General features: G+C 38.2%; 1 protein-coding gene across 1 annotated transcript in view; it reads right to left on the reverse strand.

Annotated features, from left to right (window-relative positions):
• The window catches only part of MSH3 (mutS homolog 3), a gene marked incomplete at its 5' end in the record, with an annotated part of 186,445 nt that overhangs the window by 40,462 nt on the left and 125,606 nt on the right, over positions 1–20,377 (reverse strand). The window contains 1 exon segment of the mRNA XM_082458025.1: positions 19,846–19,957. Within this exon segment, the coding sequence (XP_082314151.1) occupies positions 19,846–19,957 (112 nt within the window).

Consider the following 20,377-nt stretch of genomic DNA (forward strand, 5'->3'; position numbering starts at 1 on the left):
GGTAGCGGGTATCCACCAAAGCCTTATCACAAACATCAGACTTAATGGTCAAATATTAAAAGCATTTCCTTTAGATCAATCATGACAAGATGTCCACTATTACTGCTTTTATTCAACCTTATGCTGGAGGCCCCAGGCAGCATAACATGACATTGAAAAAAATAAAAGGTATAATTATGGACTAAAAAGAACAAAACAAAATTGTCATTCACAGACACATGATGGTTTACAAAGATAACCAAGAAGAATGGCTAGACAAATTATTATAATTAATGAGAGAGTCTAACAAGGTGGCTAGATTTAAGATCAAAATGCAAAATAAACTTCATTTTTCTATAAGAGCAACAAATAATTAGGAAATAATTGTAAAAAAGTGGTGTGATGAATTGGGAGATTGGGATTGATGTATATACACTAATATGTATAAAATGGATAACTAATAAGAACCTGCTGTATAAAAAAATAAATAAAATAAAATTCAAAAATTCCAAAATAAAAGTTATGACCTACATAGCAACAAAGGAATACTTAGTAATAAATATGATAAAAATGTAAAAACACCTTTATGAAAATAATTTTTTACTTTTCTCGAGAGGACTTAAAGAAAACCAAAATAAGTATATACTACATTCATAGAGGAACAAATTTATATGCCACATCTATATCATAAAGATGCCAACTTTCTCCCAAAGTGATCCCTAGGGTCAATGCAATTCCAATAAAAATGTCAATTTTTTCCCCCCCAAAGAACTAGTTAAGTTGACCCTAAAATGAAATGGAGAAGCAAATGCTAAGGAAAACTCAAGATGTTCTATAAGAAGAACAGGTGGGGAGATGTAAAACATTATTTAAATGCTATAGTAAATAAAACTGTGTGATTTCGGCTTAGGAACCAAAAACAAAACAACAACAACCAAAAAAAAAAAAAAAAAAACTGACCAGTGAAAAATAATAGAGTCCAAAACAGTTCCATGAAAATATGAAAAGTTAATATATGACAGAAATAATTCTGCAGATTGATGGGAAAGAATGGATTATTTGAAAATTGATGTAGGACAACGGATTATATAGAAAGATATGGGATTGGAATCCCACCTCACACAAGATATAAAAATAGATTTTAGGTTGATTGATTAAGGACCTAAACCTGAAAAGTAAAACTTAAGAAATTATAGGTGAATACTTTATAAACTTTATAAAGATTGGTCAAAAAGATTAATATATAACCCAAGTTTATAAAGTATATAGAACTTAACATTTCAAAAAGTCATTTGCACTCTCTGTAAAACTAGTCAGGAATATGTGACTGCCTTTCCTCTCCAGTTCCCAAGATGACATAGCAAGTACATACATGATCAAGGAATTTCACCTATCTAATGTGTTTATCTATCTTTTAGTGAGGATCATATGTATTTGAGGCACCACACATCAAAGGGTCCCAGATATGAAAGATACATTAAATCTATCTGGAAGACCAGTTTGGATGAGTAAGCATTCTAACAGAATAGCCAGAAGCCAGAAGTTGGCAAAAAAACCACTACCCACTCTGGAGCTTACTGAAGTTACTAGTAATGCACCCAACAGGACTGGCCTAGACAGTGCCCAAACCTGTGGTAGCATCAAGCAAGATGCCATGCACAGAGCAAGTTCTCAAGAAACCACACATGGACGGGTGGGTGGATGGATGGACGGATGGATGAATGAATGACAGGGAACAAAAGCTGAGGTACTGCACCAAGGGGACTGTTTCTGGATAGCATCTATTACTCTGATGAACCTTTGGAGAGGCTAGAATTTCATTCTTTTAAGTTTTTACCTTAGTATTGGCAATGTCTGGATAGCATGTCATAAGATCTTAGTATTGTGTACTAAGAGTCAAAACACTGAATTTAAATCAGTAAGTTTTAAGATAGCTAATCAAGTTCCACATTTAATGCCATATTCTGTGGGAGAAAAAAAGAGGTAAAGATAAAAAATAAAATAAAAGGTAAACTTTAAGGTATCGTAAGAAAATCACAGACAACAAGTGCCAGGCCCTGTGCTCAAGATTTTATACTGGTCATCTCATCCAGTTCTCACAACAGTCTCATGGGGCAATACTAGTATCGCTGTATTTTCATGTTACAGGAGAGGAAAGAAAGGCTTGGAGAAGCTAACTATTACCTTGCCCAGTAATGCGGAGCTACTAAGTAGTAGAACTGGGATGCTAAGTGAAGACCACCCTGACAGATGTCTCAAAGGGAACCCCTATTCAATGACAAGAAATCACAGTCACCACTAGATAGGAGTGCTGCTCTAGCTCAGAGCCAGCATCCTTGGATTTCTCACTGGGTAAACTACAGTGATGATCAGTCAGAATATCCCTGAAGTCAGGAGATGCATAGCAGAAAAAAAAAAAAAAAAAGCTAAAATTGTTCAATGTTAATTTCCAAGACTTGAGTATCACCTAATTTTCTGCAAAAACTGCTTTCTTCCTTGACAAGTACAGATGTTGACATCTATCCTTTAAAAAGAGTCATGGTAGAACTATTTTTATAATAGCTGCAGACTGCTGAAAAAGTTCAACAGTTTCAAAGTGTTTTATTCCCTGAAAATGTCAATCAATGGCACGTTACAGTAAGAGACTCCTCAGTGAAAGCTTCGTCCAGACAAGCTCTCAGCCAAATCCTTGCACTTTTAACCCAAGGCGAACGCCAAACAGAAAGGGGGAGAATGAGGCTGGAGAGTACAGGCTGTATGCTGAGATACCAAGATAAAAGTCCAAATCCTTCCAACATCTACATGCTTTCCAATTTACGTTCCACTGAGAGCTAGTTGTTACTCTGCCCAACCCCTTCATTTTATAGATGAAGAAATCAAGACCCAGCGAGTATGGTGGCCTATCTGAGATGACAGTAAACTAACAGCAGAGCAGGATTTGAATTTACATCTCCCATCACAGTCAGGCACTTTCCCACTACACTCATGTACCAAAAAGTAGTACACGATAAGAATTTTTTAAAAAAGGAACAGAGAAAGTGCTAGAATAGAAAGAAATTATTTCTGGCCACAGTGATGGGGAAGGCTCTAAGGAGGCAGCAGCATATTTTGGGTCTGGAAGGCTGAGTAGTTCAATCACTGGAGATGAGTAAGAGATAGGAAAAGAGAAGAGGAACATTCTGCACAGGTCAGAACACTTTAAAAAGCAGTTATCCTTGACATGCAAATTCATGAAGTATTCCATATTTTTAATCTATGATGAAGGAGGCAAGAATATACAATGGAGAAAAGACAGTCTCGTCAATAAATGGTGCTGAGAAAACTGAATAGCTACGTGTGAAAAAAAAAAAAGAAATTAGAACATTCTCTAACACCATACACAAAATAAACTCAAAATGGAATAAAGACCTAAATGTAAGACCGGATACTATAAAACTCTTAGAGGAAAACATAGGCAGAACACTCTCTAACATAAATTGCAGCAAGATCTTTTTTGATCCACCTCTGAGTGAATGAGATTAAAAACAAAAATAAATGAATGGGACCTAATAAAAGCTTTTGCACAGCAAAGGAAATCATCAACAAAATGAAAAGAAAACGCAGAGAATGGGAGAAAATATTTGCAAACGAAGCAACTGACAAGGGATTTATCTCCAAAATATACAAAGAGCTCATGCAGCTCAATATCAAAAAAAAAACCCAATCAAAAAGTGGGTGGAAGATCTAAACAGACATTTCTCCAAAGAAGACATACAGATGGCCAAGAGGCACATGAAAAGATGCTCAACATCACTAATTATTAGAGAAATGCAAATCAAAACTACAATGAGGTATCACTTCACACTGGTCAGAATGACCATCATCAAAAAATCTACAAACAATAAATGCTGGAGAGGGTGTGGAGAAAAGGGAACCCTCTTGCACTGTTGGTGGGAATGTAAGTTGATACAGCCACTATGGAGAACAGTATGACGGTTCCTTAAAAAACTAAAAATAGAGCTACCATATGATCCAGCAATCCCATTCCTGGGCATATACCCAGAGGAAACCATAATTGAAAAGGATGCATGCACCCCAATGTTCTTTGCAGCACCATTTACAATAGCCAGGACATGGAAGCAACCTAAGTGTCCATCGACAGAGGAAAGGATAAAGAAGATGTGGTACATACATACAATGGAATATTGCTCAGCCATAAAAAGGAAAGAAATTGGGTCATTTGTAGAGATGCGGATGGACCTAGAGACTGTCAGAGTGAAGTAAGTCAGAAAGAAAAAAACAAATATCATATGATATCACTTATATGTGGAATCTAAAGAAATGGTACAAATGAACCTATTTTCAAAACAGAAGTTGAGTCACAGATGTAGAAAATAAACTTGTGGTTCCCAGGGGGGGTGGGGGGGGCGATAAATTGGGAGATTGGGATTGACATATACACACTACTATATATAGAATAGATAAATAATAAGAACCTACATATACACACTACTATATATAGAATAGATAAATAAGAAGAAGAAGAAGAAGAAGAACCTAGCACAGGGAACTCTATTCAATTCTCTGAAAGGACCTGTATGGAAATAGAATCTAAAAGAGTGGATATATGTGTATGTATAACTGACTCACTTTGCTGTACAGCAGAAACTAACACAACATTAGTTAATCCACTATACACCAATAAAAAAAATTAATTAAAAAAAGAGTTTAAAAAAAAACTGTTGATTTAGGAAAAAAAAAAAGAAAGCAGTTTATCCGGGAAGAAAGGAGCACAAGAAGACAGAAGTGATAGAAAATAACATTCAAATGCCATTAATATTTCCTCCAATCATGAACAATATATGATGATCATGCTATGTGAAAAATACATTTATAGTGATTCTCACTGAGGATAAACTGGAGACTGGCACAAAGACTCTTGTACAACCAAAGCTGTAAGAAAGATCCACAGAGAGAATCAAAAAAAAGGATACAAATGAACTTATTTACAAAACAGAAACAGACTCATAGATGCAGAAAACAAACTTACGGTTCCAAAGGGGAAGGGGTGGTGGGGATAAACTGGGAATTTGGGATTAACAGATACACGTTACCATATATAAAATACATAAAAAACAAGGACCTACTGTATAGCACAAGGAACTATTTTCAGTATCTTCTAATAACCTATTACAAAAAATAATCCAAAAAAGAATATATATACATATACGTATATATATATAACTGAATCACTTTGCTGTATACCTGAAACACTGTAAGTCAACTACATTTCAATAAAAAATATTTTTTTAAACAAAAATACATAAATAAAAAGAAAGATCCACAAAGAATCAGGTAGGAAGGGAAGAGAAGCGACCAGGTCAGGACCTATACCCCTGGGAAAGAACATAGAAGAGAAGGGGGATCCTCCCTGGGCAGTGAGCGGTTCAGGCCACATATTGGGCACCCCAGCCCTGGGGTCCAACACGGGGAAGAAGAGTCCCCTTAGCTGGTAGAAAGCCAGTGGGACTAACAGGAAGGCTGAAAGAAACCTAGACAACGTTCACGAAGAGTGCACACAAACTTCCTTACTCTTGAAACAAGGTGCAGAAAGCAAATTGAAACTACACTGGGCTCTGGCAGGTTTCCTGCAACCACTCCAGCACGTGCCCTAGTCTGAACCGAGCACCCGCTCAGGCCCCACCTGCTTTGTGACACAGCTCCGTGCTAGGGTGAGTGCTGCTGCAGCTGAGGAGAATGCACAGTTGCAAGGAACTGCCAGCCCAGACCCAGAATGGCATCTGAATGGGGTAAGAGCAGCCATTACTGGCGCTGACAGAAACAGCGCATTGGAAGAGGTCCTGGGCTTCGACTGTGGCCAGGACCACCACAGCCCGTGCCCAGGTCTAGGCCAAGTGCCCACAATGGCCCCGCCTGCTCTACGCGCAGCTCCACACTAGGGTGAGAGCTGCAGCAGCCGAGGGGAGTGCTCAGCTGTGAAGCAAAAAGGGGGCTCAGACTGGGAACAGCGTCTGAACAGGGCAGGGGCAGCCATTACTGGCACTTACGGAGGCAGCACATCAGAAGCAGTCTCAGGATCTGACGGTGGCTGAGGCCAACAGCCCGCACCCAGACTCTCTTGCTGCAGCACTGCTCCCTTCTGGGGCGAGGGTACTGGTGCCGGGAGTGGGGAGAGCAAGAGCACACACTTGGAGGGAATGGAGCCAGCTTGGACCCAACTCTCAGGGCTTCTGCTCCAGCACCTTGGGACCTGCCCCTGCCCCCAGTAGGGTGGTGTTGGCCACGGAGCAGAGGAGAAGCTCCAGCTCTCACCTGGCTCTGGCCCTGGCCCTTCCACCTCCAATCCCATCGCCTACCAAGGTGATGGCTTCTAGCACACCCTGGGGAAAGATGTGACTCATGCTCACGTGAGATCTAGCTCTCCCACCAAAGGCACTGGGCACATTCAGACTATATAAGGTCACTCCCACACAAGGATACCCCTTCAAGACCACAACAGGTAACTGTTTCATCTAATTTCACACAGACAGAGAAAGTTAAGTAAAATAATAAGACAAAGGAATTTGTTTCAATCAAAAGAACAAGAGAAAACCTCTGAAAAAAACAACTAAGGAAACAGAAATAAGTAATTTGCCAGATAAAGAGTTTAAAGCATTAGTAATAAGCATGCTAACTGAATTAGGGAAAAGAACAGAGGAACACAGTGTGAATTGTAACAAGGACCAAGAAAGTATAAAAAAGAACCAGTCAGAACTTAAGAATAACTGAAATGAAAAACATACTAGGGGCTTCCCTGGTGGCGCAGTGGTTGAGAGTCCGCCTGCCAATGCAGGGGACACGGGTTTGAGCCCTGCTCTGGGAGGATCCCACATGCCGCGGAGCGACTAGGCCCGTGAGCCACAACTACTGAGCCTGCGCGTCTGGAGCCTGTGCTCTGCAACAAGAGAGGCCGCGATAGTGAGAGGCCCACGCACCGCGATGAAGAGTGGCCCCCGCTCGCCGCAACTAGAGAAAGCCCTCGTACAGAAACGAAGACCCAACACAGCGAAAAATAAAAAAAAAAAAAAAAGCTGGAACAGAAAAAGTTTAAAAAAAAAAAATACTAGAAGGAATTAATAGCAGACTAGGTGATACAGAAGAATGCACAAGTGATTTGGAAGATAGAATAATGGAAATCACCCAATCAGAAGAGCAAAAAGAAAAACAAATTTAAAAAATGAGAACAGTTTAAGGGACTTCTAAGACAACATCAAGCGAACCAACATTTGCATTATAGGGGTCCCAGAAGGAGAAGAGAGAGAAAAAGGGGTCAAAAATATATTTGATCAAATTATGGCTGAAAACTTCCTGAACCTGAAAAATGAAACCGATAATCAGGTATAGGAAGCACAGAGAGTCCCAAACAAGATGAACCCAAATAGACCCACACTAAGACATACCATAATTAAAATGGCAAAAGTTAAAGAGAGAATTCTAAAGTCATCAAGAGAAAAACAGTCATATATAAGGGAACCCCCATAAGGTTATCAGCTGATTTTTCTGCAGAAAGTTTGCAGGCCAGAAGGGAGTGGTATGATATTTTTAAAGTGCTGAAAAAGAAAAACCTGCAAACTAGGATAACCTACCTAGCAAGATTATCATTTAGAACTGAAGGAGAGATAAAGAACTTCTCAGACAAGCAAAAACGAAGAGTTTATCAATACTAAACCTACCCTAAAAGAACTGTTAAAAGGTCTTCTCTAAGTGGAAGAGACTATAACATGAAGTAAGTATCTATAGAAAAGGAAAATCCCACTAGTAAAGGCAAATATATGGTAAAAGCTGAGGCTCAACCACTTAAATAAGCCAGTATGAGATTAAAAGACAAAAAATTGTAAAAGGAACTATAACTACAATGAACAGTAAAGGGATAGACATGAAAATGTAAAATATGACATCAAAAACACAAAATGTGGGAGAGGGGATATATAGCTGTTAGCCTAACTGATGCCAACTTGGGCCCTTAGAGTCTCTCCTGTCCTTCCACTGACGCTACCCAGGACTGTACTATGCAGTAAATCACTTCTCTGTTGTTAAGGGCTTTGAGTTAACAGATATTGTTTAATAATAATTAGGATCAGGTGGCCTCTATGCTCTGTTAGTCCCCAATGATGAAAACCTTCACTGATGTATTCCTAGTGCCCACAAGACTAGTTACCCATTCATAAATTTAATTTAGGAATGCACATTCTGTTTCCAAGCACCTATCCCCCACACCCTAGGTCAATTATAAAATTGTCCCAATGGCCCCTTGGCAGTGCAGACTGCACCTACGAATGCCTCTGTATCATTGTCTCCTCAATCCCAGTCACACCCTGTGAGTAAGTTACCCTATAATAAACTGACCCATTGATTATATGGGGCTGCCTGCCTCATCGTTTGGTCTCAAGATGCCTTCTCAGTTTGGTGGGACTTTTCATTCCCACTGTCCTCTAACGGGGGAGTAAAAAATTGTTCAAACACATCTTTTAGAATGTGTTTGAACTTAAATGACTACCAATTTAAAACAAGTAGATATAGTTATAGGTCAACATAAATAAACCCCAAGGTAACCACAAATCAAAAACCTACAATAAATAAACAAAAACTAGAGAGAAAAGAACACAAGCATACCACTAAAGAAAAATCATCAAGCCAAAAGGGAAGCAACTAAAATAATAATAAAAGAACAGAGAAGAACTACAAAAACAACCAGAAAACAAGTAACAAAATGGCAATGCCAATAAGTACATACCTATCAATAATCACTTTAAATGTCAATGAACTAAATGCTCCAGTCAAAAGACATAGTGTAGCTACTGAGATTTTTTTAAAAAGGACCCATCTATATGCTGCCTACAGGAGACTTACTTCAAAGCTAAAGAAACACACAGACTGAAAGTCAGGGTGGGAAGAAGGTACTGCATGCAAATGAAACAACAAGAAAGTGGAGGTAGCAATATTTATATCAGACAAAATAGACTCTAAAACAATGTCTATAACAAAAGACCAAAAAAAGGGCATTATATAGTGATAAAGGAATCAATACAAGAAGAGGCTATAACACTCACTAACATATATGAACCTAACAGAGGAGCACCTAAGTATATAAAGCAAATACTAACAGACATAAAAGGAGAAATTGACAATAATATAATAATAGTAGGGAACTTTAACACCCACTTACATCGACGCACAGATCATTCATACAGAAAAGCAATTAGGAAACAGTGGTCTCCAATGACACATTAGACCAGCTGGGCTTAGTATCTACAGGACATTCTATGCAAAAACAGTAGAATACACATTCTTTTCAACTGCACATGGAATGTTCTCATGCTAGGCCATAAAATAAGCCTCAACAAACTTAAGAGGGTAGAAATTATATCAAGCATTTCTCAATCACAACCATATGAAACTAAAAATCAATTACAGGAAGAAAAATGGGAGAAACACAAACACACAGAGACTAAACAACATGCTACTAAGACACCAATGGGTCAATGAAGGAACCAAAGAGGTAATCAGAAAATACCTTGAGACAAATGAAAATGGAAATGCAACACTCCAAAATCTATAGGATGTAGGAAGAGCAGCTACAAGAGGTATGTTTATGGCAATACACACCTACCCCAAGAAACAAGAAAAATGTTACATAAACAAGCTAACCTACCCTCTAAAGGAATTAGAAAAAGAAGAACAAAGGTCAAAGTCAGAAGAAGGAAGGAAATAATACAGATCAGAGAGGAAATGAATAAAATAGAGACAACCACCCTCCCCAAAATAGAAAAGATCAATGAAACCAAAAGCTGATTTTTTGAAAAGATAAACAAAATTGATAAACCTCATTAAGGAAAAAAAAGAGAGAGGGCCCAAATAAATAAGAAAGAAGAGAAATAATAATTGATATCACAGAGATACAAAAAATCATAGGAGAATACTATGAACAGTTATATGCCAACAAAATGGACAACCTAGAAGAAATGGACAAATTTCTAGAAAGAGACAACCTTCCAAAACTGAATCAAGAAGAAATCTGAACAAATGATCACTAGTAGTGAAACTGAACATATAATTACTGGTAGTGAAATTGAATTTGTAATTTAAAAAACCTCTCAGTGAACAAAAGCCCAGACCAGATGGCTTCAAAGGGGAATTCTACCAAACATACACAGAAGAGCAAACACCTATCTTTCTCAAACTATTCCAAAAAAAACTGAAGATGACAGAACACTCCCAAATTCATTCTATAAGGCCACCATTATCCTGATACCAAAACCAAAGACACTACAAAAAAAGAAAAGAAAATTATAGGCCAATATCTAAGATGAATATAGATGCAAAAATCCTCAATAAAATATTAGCAAACCAAATCCAACAATATATAAAAAGGGTCATATACCATGATGAAGTTGGATTTACTTCAGGGGCCTAAGGATGATTCAATATTCACAAAATCAATATGATATACCACATTAACAAAAGGAAGGATAAAAATCACATGATCATCTCAATAGACACAGAAAAAGCATTTGACAAAATCCATTCATGATAAAAACTCTCAAAGTAGGTATATAGGGAACATATCTCAACATATTAAAGGCCATATATGATAAACCCACAGCTAACATTATACTCAACAGTGAAAAGCTAAAAGCTTCCCCTCTAAAATCAGGAACAAGACAAGGATGCCGACTCTCACCACTTCTATTTAACATAATATTGGAAGACCAAGCCACAGCAATCACACAAGAAAAACAAATAAAAGGCATCCAAATTGTAAGAAAATAAGTAAAACTGTCACTATTTGCAGATGACATAATACTATATATAGAAAACCCTAAAGTCTCCACCAAAAAACTATTAAAACTAATAAATGAATTCAGTAAAGTTGCAAGATACAAGACTAATATACAAAAATCAGTTGCTTTTCTATACATGAATAGTGAACTATCAGAAAGAGAAAAGCAAGAAAACAATCCATTTAACATCGCACCAAAAAGAAAAAAATACCTAGGAATAAACCTAACCAAGGCAGTGAAAGACCTAGACTCTGAAATCTATAAAACATTAATGAAGGAAAATGAAGGTGATACAAAGAAATGGAAAGATATCCTGTGTTCATGGACTGGAAAAAATATTGTTAAAATGTCCATAATACCCAAAGCAATCTGCAGATTTAATGCAATTCCTATCAAAATACCCATGACATTTTTCACAGAACTAGAACAAATAATGTTAAAATTTATATGGAACCATAAAAGACCCCTAGTTGCCAAAGCAATCTTGAAAAAAGAGAACAAAGCTGGAGGTATCACCCTCCCAGACTTCAGACAATACTACAAAGCTACAGTAATCAACACAGCATGGTACTGGCACAAAAATAGACACAAAGATCAATGGAAGAGAGTGGAGAGCACTGAAATAAACCCACACACTGATGATCAATTAATTTACAACAAAGGAGACAAGAATATACAATGGAGAAAAGACAATCTCTTCAATAAGTGGTGCTGGGAAAACTGAACAACTACATTTAAAAGAATGAAATTGTAACATTTTATGACAACATATATAAAAATAAACTCAAAATGAATTAAAGATCTGAAACCATAAAACTTCATAAATCATAGCAGTATTTTTTGGGATCAGTTTCCTAAGGCAAAAGAAACAAAAGCAAAAAGAAACAAATGGGACCTAATTAAACCTAAAAGCTTTTGCACAGCACAGAAAACCATCAACAAAACAAAAAGACAACCTACTGAATGGGAGAAAATATTTACAAATGGTATGACCAATAAGGAATTAATATACAAAATATATAAACAACTCAGCATCAAAAACACAAACAACCAGATTAAAAAATGGGCAGAAGACCTGAATAGACAGTTTTCCAAAGAAGATATAAGATGGCCAACAGGCACATGAAAAGATGCTCAACATCACTAATCATTAGAGAAATGCAAATCAAAACCACAATGAGATATCACCTCACAGCTGTCAGAATGGCTATCATCAAAAAGTCTACAAATAAAAAATATTGGTGAGGATGTTGAAAAAGGCAACCCATTTACACTGTTGGTGGGAGTGTAAATTGGTGTAGTCACTATGGAAAATAGTATGGAGGTTCCTCAAAAAACTAAAAATAAAACTACCATATGATCCAGCAATTCCACTGCTGGGTATGCATCTGAAGAAAACAAAAAACACTAATTTGAAAAGATACATGCACCACAATGTTCATAGCAGCATTATTTACAATAGCCAAGATATGGAAGCGACCTAAGTGTCCATCAACAGATGAATGGATAAAGAAGATGTGGTATATATATACAAAATGGAATAATACTAAGCCATAAAAAAGAATGAAATTCTGCCATTTGTAACAATGTGGATGGACCTAGAGAGTATTACACTTAGTGAAATAAGTCAGACAGAGAAAGACAAATATTTTATGTTATCACTTACATGTGGAATCTAAATAGTAAACCAAACGAAGGAATATAACAAAATAGAAATTGACTCACAGACATAGAGAACAAACTGGTGGTTACCAGTGGGGAGAGGGAACAGGGGAATAGCAAGATAGGTGTAGGGAATTAAGAGATACAAATTACTATGTGTAAAATAAAGAAGCTACAAGGCTATATTGTACAGCACAGGGAAATATAGCTATTATTTTGTAACAACTTTAAATGGAGAATAATCTATAAAAATACTGAATCAATATATTGTACACCTGAAATCAATATAATACTGTAAGTCAACTATACTTCAATTAAAAAGAAAACACATTTATAGCAGAATCATGAGGATAATCTAGCCATAGAATTAAATTAAGCTTACAACTCAAACATATTTTATGGTATGCATTAATGTTATTCTGCTTTGTCATTAGGTACAAAGTCAACAGGGTATGCACATTATCGTAATCGCTCTTTTTAACATTTATATAGACAAAACAAGCATTTCTGGGAATATTTGTTCTGGGAGAAGAGAGGAAATGGAAAGTTTGTGGTCTTTGCTCTCCTCCCACACTACCTCAACTTGACTAGTTTCAAGTATCATTCTTGTAACAAATATGTGAGCTCCTACTATGTGCCCACATGGTAGTAGGTTCTAAGGCACCTTCTTGATCTCAGAGTAAGAGACTGTGACCAGGATTCTAGTGTCCATCCTGCCCCACTCTAGAATACTTGGGCTGTGGATTTCCCTGCGGTTACAGAGATCCACAGGGTTTGAGCACTTCCTGGGAATCTTCCTGCTGTGCGTATTTGACTCATTTTCCTCCCTCTTACAAACTTAGAAGCCACCAACCACACTTTTCCCTTTCTCCCTCCCAAAAAGGTAAATTTATATTAAAAAAAAAAAAACCATGATCGAACTAAAAACTCCATCTTGGACTGCTATAAAAAATCCATCCATTATGAAGTCATTTGGTTTAAAAAGCAAACAATCCTGAGACTGCTGTGGGTTATGGTGGCGTTTCCCAAGCAGTACTGAGACAGGCTGGGACCTGGGACCCTTTGCTGCAGTGCTTGCACCTGGACAAACGTCTCCTCAAGAAACAAAATACAAAGAAACTATATGAGACTAAAAACAACTGCATGCACGCGCAGTTGGGGCAAATTTTGGACAACAACATACAAAGAGACCAAAAACCGAACTGCCACTTCTGAAGAGCCGGGAGCAAAAGCAGGGTACTGAGCATGCCCCCTGCATACAGCACCGCCAAGGGGGTGGGCAAACCACCTAAGCCACTCTCCAGCCCATCCCCTGGATGCATCCCTACCCTCACCCCATATAAGGAACCAGCTTGGCCTCCCTGAGTGAGCCAGAGAACCTGTTGCTTGTTCTCGCTCCTCATTGCTGAGGCAGGGGCCCCAATAAAGCCTTGCCTGAATTTCTTGTTTGGCCTCTTATCAATTTCTATTGATTAAGGAGGCTAAGAACCCTGGTTGGTAATAGTATGACTGGCTTGCTCTGCCTCACAGGTTACAGGTGTTCCAAGATGCTGACCCTCAAAGTGGCAGGTGGAGCTGGGGCAGTCAGAGCCCCCGGGACAACCTCTTTTTGCTCTGAGCAACTCTTCCTTCTCCTTTTATTCCAGTGTACCAGCACTAGCATCATTTTGTTAGTGTGCTGCGAAGTGAAAAAGGTTGGAAAGCACTGGCTTGCCTTAGCATACTTTCATGTTTTGGGAAACAGTTCAAGACTATTCAACTTGGGTAACCCCTGGCAGTCAACTCCCCTTTCTGGGCCTTGGTTTACTCACAAGTATGAAGAGGTGGTTACACTAAATGATCCCTAATGTCCCTTTCTAGTTCTACAGTATAATTACTGTGTAAGTTGTGAACTTTCCAAATAACATCCTGAAAAATAACATTTTGTGAAGAAGAAAAAAGCACAGATTTGGAGTAAGACTTGGAGACTGCTCAAGACTTCAAGTTAATCCTTATTTAACAAATCTGATTAGACGCCTGCTATGTGCCAGAGAGCCGTGATTGACAGTAGGATTATAACTAAAGCAGAGAAGCAAAGTCCCTGTTCTCTTCAAGCTTATAATCCACTGGGAACCACAAACCAAAAAAAGGCAATTACAATTTAGTGGCATAAAGACTAAACTGGGGAGAAATACAGAGTGCTGTGGGTATGTGACAGGGGTACCCATCCCAGCTTTGGTAGGGAAGCCTTAGTACGGGATATGACACCAGGACCAGACTTAAAGAAAAGCAGGAGCTGGAGGGCGTGTGGGGTGGGAGGTGGGTGTGTGGGAGGTGGGTGCGGACGGTGTGGGGGAAGATGACATTCTAGGCAGAGGGAAGACCATCTGCCAAGTCCCTTAGTGGCGCAGTACGTTGGGAACTATACGACTGGAATTTTAAGCATTAATTCAAATAAGGGAGTGATATGACAGGTTAGGAAAAGCCCTGTGGCTGCAGAGTGGAGAATAAACTGGAGGTGGGCAGATCCAGTGGCTGCTAAGTCTACAAATACTCAGATTATGTAATGAGTCAGGGAAGGGAACCAAAAAAGGAGGGTTTAAAAGCATATTCCTTTCAATTATGCTTGTAGAAGTCAAACAAGGTTTCCTAGAAGAGGAGGCAGAGCTAGGTCTTAAAGGATAAAAAGGAATATACAATAGCACCTTGTTTTTTAAAATTTTTTGTATTTCTATTTTTTTGATGTTCAGATGAAACAATAACTGAATGCTAAAAATTAGGTAGGGATATATTTAAAAGATAACTTGAAAAATTCTCTTCAGCTAAACCCACTTTCAGTGAAATGACTCCGTCTATGTCACGCCTGAGAGGGCTTTTTCTTCAGCCTTCTTTACATTTTTATACAATCTCCCTGAGTGACAGACCCAGAATCTGAACTCCCTGTACTTGCATCGTGATGATTCTTAAATCCCTAACTCCAGCTCAGCCCTCTCCCCTGGCTTTTATATCCACCTTCACATTGGGATCTCCACCAAATGTCCCACAAGCACCTCAAAGTCACAGTTCCTTTCTATCTGATTCTTTGCTATATTCCTGCCAGAAAACCCAACGTAGCAGGTTAAAAAAAAAAGTTAGTTTGTTTATTGACCATTCAGATATCCTCTACTTTGAAATGCCTGTTGAAGTCTGTTGCCAATTTTTCTACTGGATAATCTGTTAGTTCCCTCATAGCCTTTATAAGTATTCCATCGGTGTTAATTTAATTGGATCTATCTCCCACCAGATTAGAGAGGTATTGTGTCTCTTCTTTGTAAGCCTGAAATCAAGCACAATATTGACACAAAGTAACTGTGTCAAAATCTGTACGAATAAAATATTCATAAAACAATGCTAGTAAAAAATTCATAAATCAATGCAAGATTGTGAGATGTGAAAAAAAATGAGTATTCTTAAAACCGGTTCAGGAAAAGCAGGCAGTAAGTTGGCTTGTTTAGAAGCATTACAATGAGTTCATATAATACAAAATTCAGAAAAGTATAATTACATGTGCAAAAGACCATTTCTTAAAATTACATGACTATCAAAAGCAACGATACCACTTGACTTTCAGGAAATTATTTTCAGAGTATATTTTATAATTAACACCTATAAAATATTTAAAATTGAGTTTTACATAGTAAGTTCTTTTGCAACAGTATCCCTATATAGAAATTTATACCCTGCAAAAAAGAATGCACTTCACCATAGCAACAGTTCTATATTAACTCCTACTCAAGTTAGAAAAAGCATATGTAAAAGAAATGAATATTCTGGAATATTCTGAGGTGCTTGCTGGAATAAATCACTCCACTTATTTTGTAAAAATTTAAAAGTAAGAGTTCAGTGTTTCTTTGAAACATTCCTGTAATTAGGCTAATTTAGTTTCTCAAATCTTGCTTTTTTAAATAGTGTAATACATTATTTAAAAGAGGGGGAAAAAAGAATAAAAAAGGAAAAAACAAATTCAATGTCAAGAATAACATAGTTGATTGGTGTTTTGGTTGGTGTTTTGGGGGATGGGAATAACAACAGGAAATGATGTTTCAAGTGATTTATAAGTAAACCAAGGTACTATATGGTACAACTCTATTACTTTCTCAAGAAAAGCTACACCCTACTGGTATTATGGAAACTGAAAAAGAAATTCTTATGTTCACAGAGACTTCCTGTAATAAGTACTTCCAAGTACTTATTAACTTGGCTTGATAAATTAAGTAACTTACAAATTCCCTAATGAGAATAAACATGTTTACAGAGACTGGGGATCTGGTTATGTACTCCTACAAGTCTTTGTATGATATTGCCAACTAAAAATTGCCACTTGCCATCTGCCTCTACAAGGACTAAGTCACAAACCACTGCAGCCGCTGACCTTCAACACACCCTGGAAGGAGTTCAGGGTGGAGATCAGGAATAAGGCACTCTGTGCTCTGGGAAAAACTGGCAGAACAGGTCTTCAGATAGTTAGATATTTTCAGGAGAACATTTTGAGCCCAATTCTTGCACCTCCTCGTATCTAGAAAAGCACTAAAATCATTAATGGTGACATCTGCTCCTCGTGACTAGCAGCAAGCCTCCGCCAAAACGTGTGCTTGACTGCACGCTCCCCCTTCACTAAAATCATATGTAACACTGACCTTTCCCCCTACCTCTTTGGAGCAGTTTCTCAGAGCTATCTGAAATGCTGTCTCCCAGGCTATAGTCCTCATTTTGTCCCATATAAAACTTAACTCACAACTCTCACATTGTGCATTTTTTTAGTCGGCAATATCAGAATGTATCATCAAACTAGATGTAATTCAAAGCATTTCCTTTCACTCACCACCCTTGTGGTCAACCGAATTCACCAGGTGCACATCTCTGTCACCCTTGCTCACAGCCCAAGATGGAATACTCTGTGACATTCCCAACTCCCTTGCTCTTCTGGGCTTCTTTTCTCTGACCTAATTTCCAACTGCTCCCCTACATTTCAATGTTCTCACTATCCTCTGAAAAATTCCCCAATACTTCTATGTTTCTAACTTCGTTGCTTAACATTTCCTTCATACGTTGACTTAGACTGAAAGCTGGCTGTTATTCCCCTGCAGTCCTCTCATTTCAAGGATGAGCTTTTTGCCACATCCTTTCACATGTATCTCAGGGTTCAAACGTTCTCCCATATCTGCTTCCTCAGGGCTTTACCATCTCTACTTGTCTTCACCACAGGCATCTACATCTACCTCCAGGTCACCAGTCTCCATCCCTCGGAATCTCTGACACCTGGACCACCTTCACCTTCCACTACCAATCCTGTTGTTTTATATGATTTCAATGTGCATATGGTTGCCTTTTTCTCAAATGATGTTCCCTGATCTCCTCATCTCCGAAGACCTTCTCCACTTCCGCTACTCACCTTCCATGGCCATACCTAGGATCTTGCCCTCACCCAGAACACTACCTTTGAAATCCTGAAGTCAGGCATCTCATTCTCTGATACAATCTCTCTCACTTAACTTATTCCCTACATATTAATTCTTTCATGTCATCACCAGATAATTTTCCTCTGTACTGACAAAGACTCCCTCCTTGACTAAATTCTAGTCAGCCTCCTCTGAGCCCTCTTCTTGACTAGGCCCCAACCTGGTCTATAACAACTGCAACCCTCTCAGCACAAATGATTTCATTTACCCTCCCCACTAAGAGACCAGAACAAAAGCCAGCAGAGCTTCTAACTGCTCAAGGCCGCATTCTTGGGATGACCCCAGTCCCCCTTAAAGTGCCTGCCTACAAAAGCACAACACTGCCGAGAGAGAATTTATACTTGTTCCAGCCAAAACACGGTGATAGGCAGATAGACCCCGAACCTGCTCTTAGAGCAGTTACTTCAGAAAGCTTGCAATTATAAATCCTTTCTCTGCCCCTCTAAGAGGTAAATCTTCTACCACCTAGAGCTGCGTGAAATGCAAACATTCATTGAAATGCAAACATTCATGGAGATAACTCTCACTGTCCTTCTCAGTCCCTGTGGGAGGGTATTAGCAACAGTTGCCAGTTAATAAACCCAGAAGGGTCTCACACTAACCAATCCCCTTTCTCAATTTTTCTGTTCCCACTTCCTTGAACCTGCCCACGCCCACCACTCCTCCCTACTCCCTCATTCTCCCTTTAAGACACCCAGTCACCTCTGTACAAACTGAAGTTGAGTTCAGTTCAAGCTGGACTCTTTTCCCTATGCAATAATATTACTGAATAAAACTACCCTTACCACTTTAATTAGTGTGTGGTAATGTACGGCTCTGTTTATCTTTGACAATGTAATTCTATGTAACACACTAACACACACACACACACACACACACACACACACACACACACACACACGGAGTTCACTTTTTTCCCCAGCTTTAATCATTCTCTTGCTAGTATTCTCAATCCTTTAGGAAAAAAAATAATCTAAATTCCTTAACATGGCTTTAAACAAATTGGCCTCTTCATTATTTCTGACACTTTTTTCTTTACACTCTATGTCCCAACCTTCCTCAACATCTTTCAGTTCCCTGAACCCACCCTGTCTCACTCCCAGACTCTACCATGCTGGTTTCTGACCTGGAATACTCCTCTCCATTTCCCTGGCCTGCACTGACTCACTCTCTTCAGTCAATATTTCCTCCCTGGGAAACTTCGCAAATGCTCCCCCTGCATTGGGTTAGGTCAACCTGCTACGTGCTCCGTGACACCTCATCTCCTGTACCCTAGCCTGACCAGGCTGTATTGTAATAAACTATCTTCTCTGCTAGACCACCAGCTCTCCAAGGGCAGGGATATTTCTGTCTTGCTTTCCACTCTGTGTCCTAATACTCTGCTTCACTACCTGGGGCTAAATAGGAACTCAGTAAGTATGTGTTAAATGAATAAGTATTTTAAATCATTAATGTAGTATAAGAGAACTCTAGCCCATATAACAAAAATTCTTATCACTGAAATCATCTGAAGCATCTGTGATTCTTTCACAGAATGTCTGAAAACAGTAGAGCACAAGACAAAGCCTATACTATACACCAACAGGAATCTGCAAAACCATGGTATGATTCTACCCCATTAGCATCTGCGAGCATTTATAAATATAAAATATTTTTCCTGGATTACCAAGGATAACTAATTAAGGCTAATCCTTTAGTTGCTAAATTGTTCCCTCTATGGATAATCTTTCATTGGAAATAGCACTGATTCCATATTTGGTGGTGAATATAAAACTATAGCCAAGGATTAGTTGATTTAAAGCCTAAGGTAAAACTTGTGTAAATTTTTAAAACATTATTTGGTATTTAAAAGTTTGAGATCAGTGTTATCATCTTTCACTTATCTTTGGCCATTATGTGGTACTTACCAACAAATTTGTACTATTGGGAACATACTGGTCCTGTTCTCCCAGCAGCACATCAATCACAGGGTGCCGGCCATTTTTTATTATGATTTTCCTTTCTTCTTGTAGAGTTGGTCTGCGAAAAGAAGCATGTTTCAATTTACAAGGCAAGGAAACAGGCTTTAAAAAACTCTCTAAGAGCATGAAAATTTTTGTGGCCAGTCTGTCAGACACACAACAAAACCTTAAACATGGACTTTAAGAACATATGTTCAGAATAAGGCTTTGAGTATAAAAGTTAAATTTCAACTGTAGAATCAGAATTGGAAAGACAATTATTATAATTATAGTTCTCTGAAGAACAAACTTTAGCAGAGTCTTATGATGGCTCTGTAACTGAGATCTACCTTTATAAGACCCTTTTTATTTTTTATTTTTCTACTATTCTCTAAAATATTTTCATTAATAAAAATTACAGTTCAGATTATTACTACTTAAAACATTTTTAGTAATAAGCAAAATAAAGAAAATCATGCAAAATTATTTCTAGATTTAA

The sequence above is a fragment of the Balaenoptera physalus genome (genome assembly GCF_965194825.1).
Source record: "Balaenoptera physalus genome assembly, chromosome: 3".
In the NCBI taxonomy this organism is placed as follows: Eukaryota; Metazoa; Chordata; class Mammalia; order Artiodactyla; family Balaenopteridae; genus Balaenoptera; species Balaenoptera physalus.